The sequence below is a fragment of the Hippocampus comes genome, unplaced genomic scaffold (genome assembly GCF_001891065.2).
Source record: "Hippocampus comes isolate QL1 unplaced genomic scaffold, H_comes_QL1_v1.1 scaffold174, whole genome shotgun sequence".
Lineage (NCBI taxonomy): Eukaryota > Metazoa > Chordata > Actinopteri > Syngnathiformes > Syngnathidae > Hippocampus > Hippocampus comes.
The window spans coordinates 4,959,626-4,968,916 of NW_017805983.1; the positions used below are offsets into that span (position 1 = coordinate 4,959,626).

A 9,291-nucleotide genomic window follows, 5' to 3' on the forward strand; every position below is an offset into this window, starting at 1 on the left:
ATATTTTAGTTGAATGACTATTGACATATTGTGTTATGTTTATGGTTTTTATTTAAGTGCAGTGTGAATGTTCAAACTGTGCTTTATGTTTTATGTGGACTAGGATATCAAAACACTGAAAAGAGTATAGAGGCATTTAAAGAGGGGAAAATGCGGCGTCAAAAGAGGGAAAAGATGATCTCGCAATCCGAGCACCAGTAGATATGTCACCTGAGGCAAAGAGAAAAGCAATGAATAGGATTTTTTTTTTCTTTGTGTCAGTACAAATCCGATTCTGGTCTAGATGTTAATTAAATACACATCAGTTGTTTGCTTTTAATTAGTATCATGTTGTTGTTCATTCATATTATCATTAATATTATCATGGAAGCAAAATAGTGACATAAATTAAGGGACTCTTTCGCACTCCTTTTTGATCATGGAAAATGATGTGGGTTTCCTTTTCTACTGGTTCATATAAAACATCCCAAACCAAGCCAAAATGCAAACCTTTGCTGTTACATGAGATGCTGTGGTACAAACACCCTGATGTCACTTCTGTTGGCAGCGTATTCCATTTGTGTGCAACTTCATCAGTTGCGTTGAAGTTTCACTATTTGACACAGGTCTAAAATAATCGGAGTCCGTCTGGGTTTATAGTTCATTTTCATTCATTTAATGCATTTACCACTTAAACGATTCAGTGATTTATACACCAGTAGCAGAACTTTAAAGTGTATTCTATAGATGACTAGGAGCCAATGTCAAGACTTTAAGACTGGAGTCATGTTAACATTTGGAAAAAGACTATGTGGACTCCAACTATCACATTATTTGCTAAAAACTTCAATTCAAAGTAAACTGGACATAATGGCAACGAAGAGACATTTAGCCAATTACTTTTTTTTTGTTTGTTTCTGTAAATAATTACATTTCTCTTTAATAACAATCTGCTGTGACCGCCCTTGGCACCAGTTTCAGTTTGATGGGATTCTTGGGTGTTGTAAATCCATCTTTTGACAACTCCATCGGAATCTAGGGAAATGAATACACACACACACACACACACACACACACACACACACACACACACACACACACACACACACACACACACACACACACACACACACACACACACACATACATAGTTGAATCCAAATTGAAAACACTTTCGTGTCAAAATGACTGATATTGTTGACTCACGTCCGTTTCTTTGCAGGTGACAAAGCTAAAGTTCTGCAAGATCTCCACTAAGGACAACTTCATCATCAGAAGAGCGAATCGCATCCCAATGCAGTTCCTTGGCCCTGCGCCGAATGGCAGGAAGGCGTACGGATCCATGTTGTCTTTGTTCTCTTTGCTAAACCTAAAAAAAAATAAAAATAAAAAAGACAACAAATTGTCATCCAGGCCAGCTGCCAACGATAAGGCGACAATGAATTTTCCACCCTTGCTATTCATTTTTGTACCTTTCAGGTTTGAAAGCGTCCGGTTCAGGCCACAAAGAAGGGTCATGGTGAAGAACATATATTGGTACCATGACAACAGTTCCCTTAGGAATAGTCACACCACAGACTTCCACAGATGTCTTAGCTACCCTTTCCAATCGGTTCGCGATAGGGTACAGCCTTGATGACTCATTCACCACCATATCCAGGTATTCCATCTGCATCAGCTCGTCATAGCTAGGCCGAACCTAAATTGATCCAAAGCGCAGTTGCGGGAAACTAAACTACATGATGAGAAGCGACGGAAAAGTTGGAGAAGTGACCTTATCTGGAAATGTTTCATCGATCTCCTCTTGCAAAGCCTTCTGGATGTCAGGGTGAGTTGCTAGGTTATAGGCTAAGAAGCACAGTGAGCTGCTGCTTGTTTCATAGCCGGCAAAGATGAATATCATGGCCTGGGAGAGGATTTCGTGATCAGTCAGACCTGCGACACAAATACAACACGATCAAATAACACAGCATGCAAATACGCTATACCCTTCGTAGCCTTTTTTTTCAAGATTGTTGATTATATTTATTTACATTTCCTATTCAGGAAACTGAGGTCTTTTGGGGTTCAGGGGTCACTCTTTAAGATCTTCAATAACTCGGTGGTGGCTTTGGCCATCCATTATGGCATTATCTGCTGGTCAGGAGGGCCTGGGACAGAAAGAGACTGGAGCGACTGGTCAGGAGGGCCAGTTCTGTCCTGGGCTACTCCCTGGACACTCTGGAGGAGGTGGGCAACAGGAGGATGCTCGTTAAACTAGAAGCCATGATGGACAGTCCCTCCGACCCCTTCTAGCCAGCCCTGACAGCACTGGGTAGCTCCTTCAGCCAGAGACTGTTACACCCGCGCTGCAAGAAGGAGCGATACCGCCGCCCATTCCAACCAACTGCTGTCAGGCTGCTGAATAAACATACGTGAAAACCTGTGACCACTGTAAATAGCACAGCCACCTTATGCTGTGTTTTCTATTCTATTGCTAATTTATAATATTTATTCTACAAATATACTGTATTGCTTGCTAATGCTATATTTTATATTGCACTTCTATTGAACTGTGTACAGTTCTTTATGAAACATTTATTTTGTGCAATGAAACACTTTGTTTTTTTTTTTTTATTCCCCCCAATTTTGCTGCTGTCGACTGCAAATTTCCCCAGTGTGGGACAAATAAAGGTTCTCTTATCTTATCTTATTTCAGGTTGCCTTCATCTGAGTTTAACTAAAATGAATACAAATGACACTATTTCGAGGTTCATTGCATCATGTTTTTTTTTTTGTTTGTTTTGTTTTGTTTTTTTTTAATACAGGACCAGCACTGCGCTGCAGTGCGGTGATTGGGGACCACTGTTTCAATGTATGTGCTGTATGTGGTTTTTTTTTTCCCCTTACCTTTCTGGTTGTTTGCATTTTCTTTGTCGGATTCTGAAGTCTGAGAGTCCACCATCAGCTGCATGAAATCTACTCGGTTCTGCCAGGAAAGAGAAGCATCTGTAGTTTAGTGAATGCTAAATATTACAGAAATCTGCAATGACCGAATTGATCATCTCTCGACTTGATTACTTTGCTACTGTTTTTGTTTCGGTCAGATTTGATGGTCTCTAAGAAGTTGTAGAAGAAAGTCAACACGTCCGCGGGGAAGAAGGACACGTCTAGCTTCTCCATCAGTGGCCGCAGAAACGGAAAGAGGACTGATATCAGAAAGAAAAGATTTACTGTTAAAAAGAGGGCCACGGGGACATGAGAGAGAACATTGTAACAGTGCGGGACTGACCAATAAGCACAAGCATAGGATTCAAGAAGTCAAACTTGGTCATTTTCTTTATGTTCGCCACAAATGGATCAGTGGGACGGTTAAGAGAGTCAATGTCTACACTGAAAGCAGTGCTGGTCACAACATCCATACTGTAAGGTCCAAATACACTGCAAAAAGCATCGGACATCGCCCTATGATTAACTGTTATCAGAACCACATTTTCAATCCACAGCATTGCAAAAAAATAAATCCCAACTCACTCTTTGACATTAATGACCTCATCAGAATCTACTTTCTTCTGAAGACTCTTGATCAAAGTACTAGAATGCTTCAGCATGATTGAGTACATCTGCGAAAACATGTTCAACAATTCAATTGGTACAAAATGTTCAGATGATGACTGAAGAAAAATCGAAATGGTTTTGACCTCTTTCAGTCGCCCACTTGTGAATGACGGCGAGAGTACGCTGCGAATCCTCTTCCAATCCTCATCTTCCACTACTGAGACAGCGTCCCTTAAAGGTCCGTTTAGGCCCATATCCTAAACACAACAACACAGAGTGAGAGAATGAGTTGTTCTCGTGTTGTGTTGTGTTCTTCTCCTACAATTTATGTTTGACTTGATTGTGACATTTCCTTACCCGTCTGTTGGTGAAGACAGAATAACATTCTTTAACCAAGATCGTTTTGATCATTGCTGTGTCCATTATAGCCATGACGGGAACTCTGCCATCATACAACCTTATAGCAAACGTTTAAGTATATTAAGTACCGGTAGATATTTAGTATCACCACTATAAGCACACATACTTGCACATACATACACTCACCCCCACACTTTTCCATACTTTTGAAAGCATTCCATGTCAAAATAATGGATGCCCTAATGAAAAATGGAGAGAGAAAAAACAAAGGTACATGTCAAAGATAGCTAAACCTTCAAACATTGAGTCACAGTATGAGGCTGAATATGTCTTACCTGCCGATATTTCAGAAATGTTCCAATAAAGGGCAATGGTTTGGGACCTTTGACCCCTAATTTCTTGAAAAAGCCATAGGGGGCATTTCCGTATCTAGAGATGAAAAAAAAACTTATCTCAAAGTGAAATATAACTGCTATTACAATGACATACACTTTCATTTGAACATGTTCCGGCCTGAATTTCAAACCACATCCTCATAATCTGATTTGCTCCGATTCATCTTAAGGAGTGGTGATACTGTAAAATTATTTTGTGAAACAAATGCCCACAGCGGGCAGCACAGCGTGGACTGGTTCTCACGTCCGCCTCATAGTGCAGAGGTGCAAGGTTCGATTCCGGCTCCGGCCTTCCTGTGTGGAGTTTGCAAGCTCTTCCCGTGCCTGCGTGGGTTTTCACTGGGCACACTCCCACATTCCAAAAACATGAGTGTCAGGTTAATGAAACGCTCTAAATTGTCCCTAGGTCGGTTACACCCTGAACTGGTCGCACCCCACCAATTGCCCGAAGACAGCTGGGATAGGCTCCAGCACGCCCGCGACTGTTGTTAGGATAAGCGGATAAGATGGATGGATGGATAGATGGAAACATCCACAGTCAACATTTCTGTGAAGTAAAAATTGTTTCCTTTGCGCTAGTCTAGTTTTGAAGGAAACCACGGACAGTCGTTATAATAGCATGTGTATTTTGTATACACAATTGCACACACTAAGTCAGTTTTGTGTACAGACAACTCAAGAATGACTACTTCTGGCATGAAATGAGTAACTTTTAAAAGGTAGAGTAACTTTTCAAACCTAAAGTAAACATATCTAAACTCGACTTACAGTGCCAGTAGAGCGAAGACAATGGCTATTAAAGTCCACGTCTCGATGGAAAAATATAGGAAAGAGCCCATCTCGTCTCTGCATGTGTTGTCAAGAACGTCCGTTCAGGTTGAGACAAGTAAAACTTGTCAGTGGTGTTGGTGTAGAGAAACACGGATTTATGTAACATCACAACCCTCAGTCCAGTCGGACCGCAGCCTGGGGAGGCGTGGCGCAATGCTTGCATAATACTCTTTTGTCCACACAAAATGGTGATTCAGAAGAATGGTAAATAAGATTTAATCTTGCATATAGATTACATTTGGGAAGAGTATATATTTTTTATTAATCCAGAGAATTAAAAATTTGATTTGAAGTTTTTGCCCCCCTAAATTGCTGTACGTGTTCTTGAGATGGAATTGAATACATCGCATACATTTTATTTTGGAAGTGGTTTTTGGTATTCAGTCTTCTGCCAGTAAAATGTTTCGTATTTCCTTTATTGAAGTTCTTCTACTTGAATAGCATAAGCTCTGATGGGACCTTTAAACAGCATTTATAGTGTAATGTTCAATGTTTAACTGCCTACAATTCACATTTCCGGTTCGATTCAGTGAACCTCGTGAATAGTGCGACTATAAAAGTTGATTAATTGTATACAGTATCAAGAAATAAATTGCCTTGTTGACGAAACTTTGACCTGATATTACTCAGTTCTTTCAGCCTGACTGCACTGTTTGCTACCTTGAAATCTGGAGGTCAAAAAGTAATTACTGCTTCTTCAGGACACACCTCACTGTGTTTATGACTTAAGGTTTAAGGTTTTTTTTTTTCCGTGGTGATGTCATCGTCACTGTTGAAAGGTAAACACACCTGTCTGACTGTTTGGCTTGTTGGAAATGGGTCCATGACACAGCAAAATGAAGCAATCAGGACATGCAAAAAGAAAAAAAAAAGGATGCAAAAAAGACAAAAGGAAATGTATATGTTACAGTGAAAAGTGGTAATAACAGTTTGTCCCAGTTCCACCAAGAACCACAGTAGTTTACACAATACGTACGTATCTGTTTGAATTAGTTTGTCACAGAACAGATATATGCAATGATTAGCCATGTTGCAAAGAGCTAGTCTGCTCCTGCTAATGGTAATCTCTCCTGTTAACAGAGTACTGTAACACATTTGATGTAAAACGCTAAAATACTGTCCTCATTTGGTGAATTTCCTCAATTTTATTTCGTCAAGTGGCTGCACAACGTAAAATCGCCTGGATTTCAATCTTTAATTTAAGTAGATGTACAGTGTACCACTTGACGAAAAAAAATTAGTAAAATCAACAAACAGTTTTTTTAGTGTAGGCTACATATTGGTGGGCCAAACTGGACACCTCACAAGTGTCTAGTGCAGTGGTTCTTAACCTGGGTTCGATCGAACCCAGGGGTTCTATGAGTCGGTCTCAGGGGTTCGGCGGAGCCGCTGCCATGGAGGGTAAAACACACGCGACTCAACATGTTAATTAGTTATGACACGCCTGCTTGGCCATCACTGGCTGCAGATGATCACATGACATTGCTTGTCCAATCAGTGCTGCGGGAAATTTATTTGACTTCGTAGTCAGTGTGACTGTCGAGATAGTACTTCTTACAATAAAAAAAAAGTATACTTATCTCTTGAAACCATATTTACTTTTTTTCTGTTTTTAAAAAAGAATTTATACAGAAATATATTTTTTTATTTTCACTCATGAAGGATCCGGTGAATGTGCATATTAACTGGTTGGTTTTCGATACCTCTAAAAAGGTTAAGAACCACTGGTCTAGTGGCACTCTTAAGATTGTTCAACATTGAATGCAGTGTGTGTATGACGTTACATCATTCTTTTGACATCTGTCAGCAATAAAAATATCGTAAACGCTATTCTTAAGCTTTGATTTGATAGATTTTCCTAAAGTGACCAAAAAGACACAAAAATGAATATATTTAGAAATCAGATAGTGTTCATATAAAGTCATAGCATAGGTAATGTAAGAGTTGATTGGTTGCCAAGTTTGGACCCTTACCACTGAGACGTCCATATAGTTATGGCTGCTATTTTTAGATGAGAAAACATGTGACTGCACTACCATCTGGACTGTCAATGAGTCCTCCAGCTGTTTGCTGATACACATTAATGGACCTGCTAATTAAGAATGGGGCCAGAATTGTTTTGTTAGGGGAGTTAGTGACATTGGAAGGGACACCTTTGTGACGATGGCCACTTTGAATTATGTGACAATGCCTCTCTCTCTCTCTCTCTCTCTCTCTCTCTCTCTCTCTCTCTCTCTTTCTTAATAAATTGGTCAATTTATTCGTCAGTTATCTCACAAACATGGAGGAATATCCTGCTGTGACCTCTTCCTCCCCTGACAGAATGTCACCTTCAAGTGTTCACATTCAAATTGCTACGCATTTGTAAGGAGGACATAATGATGTCATGAGTCACGATGGGTCGAAGTGAAAACTGAGAGATTATCGTTAGTACAATAAGAAGATAAAGGTTCTCTTTACAGCTAACAGGCAGGAGTGCATTGTATAAAATAAGGCCTCATATCATAGATATTAGAGCTTACCTTATATCACATTTAGCCATTTCATTATATGTTAGGTATCTTTTTTGGAGGGGGAAGGCTAATGTTTTGATCGATTATTAAGCATAACACGAATATACTACAGTACATTACACCCTCCAGTTGAACGGTCTGGTATTAGTCACCAACAGAGGGCAGTATAGCGTAACATTGTGATAATGCTGCTGGCTGTTATGGGACGCGAACTCCAATTTCGACTTTTCAAAAGGTCCTCCAATACGATGTGAAATGGATTCCACGGTGCATCCATAATCTCAATAAGGTCACCTTAAGGAAATGAAATCTGTCTTGCACAGAGTTTGTCATCCAATTCACTCTGCATTCTTTGCAAGATGCTGTGTTATGCTGTCGCATAGTCCTCCAGAGCAACACAAGGGACTGTCAATGGTTCAAAGGTAAACTTGATTGAGTGGCAAGGGGGTTGTTGTTGGAACTTTCGGGTTTAGAAAGACTTGTAAACTCTAATAACAACTCTTGAAAATACAACAAAAGTGTAAAAACTAAACAACACCCAAAGCCTTAAATTCAAAGCCAAAGTCCAGTGGTGCCTTGAAATACGAGATTAATTCATTCACTGAACATGCTTGTACATCAAATCATCATTTTGGCTTTCAAATGAATGGAAAAGCATTGACTGTAGTCTTTTCCAGTCTCAAAAAAACAAACTAACATTCTGAGGGTCAGTCTCACTCCAAAACATTGCATTTCATCAAAACATGCAGCAATGAGAAAATTAAATAGAATTAATCATAATTAGACAGCTTACGAATCACACTTCTTCAACTTCTGTTGTGCCCACCGTGGCCTCCTTGGGGCAGCATCAAACAGACGAGCATCAAACAGACGAGATGGACACACTGTTCATCTAGGTGTTTTTTTTATGAATCCCACTCAAGTTCAAGCTAGGCCTGTCCTGCCGACAAATCAAGTGAGATTCAACCCTTCATTGAGATGTCACAACTCTAACCCTAAACCCAAGTCCAACTCAATGCTAACCCTATGCCAACCAGAACCCTAACACTGACCCCTAACCAAAACCCCTTCTCCCTAAACCTAACCCCAACCCTAACTGCAACACTAACCCAGCCCTAACGGACCCTAACATGAAGGAAGCAGAAAGATAAATGAGATACAAGACAAAACTGAGCCTGTAATAAGGAAATGACTGTCTACCTTAGTGGAAGATATTAGAAAGAGATGCACTTTTGTAGCGTGTTAAGTGCAGAAACATCAACATCGTGGCTTGTGCATACCGTTTTAAAATGCTTCTGCTGGCGCTCCAGATTCCCATTCTTTGACAAGGGCATCGGTGAATTCCAGCTCAAACAAACTTTAAATGAGAATAAACAAAAAATAGATCTATCTCAACGGCTCTGATCGCTAGCTGCAATTGCAGACTGCTGACCGCGAACAACTTCTTATGATGCAGGTCATGCGCCAACGTAGGTTAGATGTGACCTACTTTTTTATTTTTTAACATATTTTTTGTGAAAGTGAAACAGATAGGACTCTGAGTGTACAAAGTACACTCACGCAAAAATGAGTAATGTTAACACATACACAGACACACATATTTATTTATTTTTTTCCATTTTCCCCTACACCGCTCGCTGTCCACTTGGGACCAGTTTGCTGACTACCGGACTGTC

General features: G+C 40.0%; 1 protein-coding gene across 2 annotated transcripts; it reads right to left on the bottom strand.

The window, feature by feature from the left end:
• Positions 1-222: 222 nt before the first annotated feature.
• Positions 223-5,241, bottom strand: LOC109528492 (cytochrome P450 3A40-like). 2 transcript variants are annotated; one of them, XM_019891176.1, is made up of 13 exons: positions 5,040-5,241; positions 4,212-4,305; positions 4,063-4,115; positions 3,874-3,973; positions 3,660-3,773; positions 3,493-3,581; positions 3,251-3,399; positions 3,012-3,167; positions 2,869-2,967; positions 1,754-1,914; positions 1,452-1,678; positions 1,186-1,348; positions 223-1,014 (listed from the first exon to the last, which is right to left on the bottom strand). In XM_019891176.1, the coding sequence occupies exons 1-13, from the start codon at positions 5,108-5,110 to the stop codon at positions 919-921; spliced, it is 1,572 nt and encodes a 523-aa protein (XP_019746735.1). In that variant the 5' UTR covers positions 5,111-5,241; the 3' UTR covers positions 223-918. The 2 variants fall into 2 exon arrangements, with proteins under 2 accessions (XP_019746735.1, XP_019746736.1); XM_019891177.1 differs by having other exon boundaries at positions 2,869-2,947; positions 3,040-3,167; positions 5,040-5,239.
• Between the last annotated feature and the right edge of the window lie 4,050 nt (positions 5,242-9,291).

Excerpts from the sequence above, each read along its gene's own strand:
- LOC109528492 (XM_019891176.1), bottom strand. The coding sequence starts at position 5,110 with ATGGGCTCTTTCCTATATTTTTCCATCGAGACGTGGACTTTAATAGCC. Across the intron at positions 4,116-4,211 it reads CATTTCTGAAATATCGGCAG|GGCATCCATTATTTTGACAT; the intron begins GTAAGACATATT and ends ATTTTTCATTAG. Across the intron at positions 1,015-1,185 it reads TCACCTGCAAAGAAACGGAC|ATTCCGATGGAGTTGTCAAA; the intron begins GTGAGTCAACAA and ends TCATTTCCCTAG.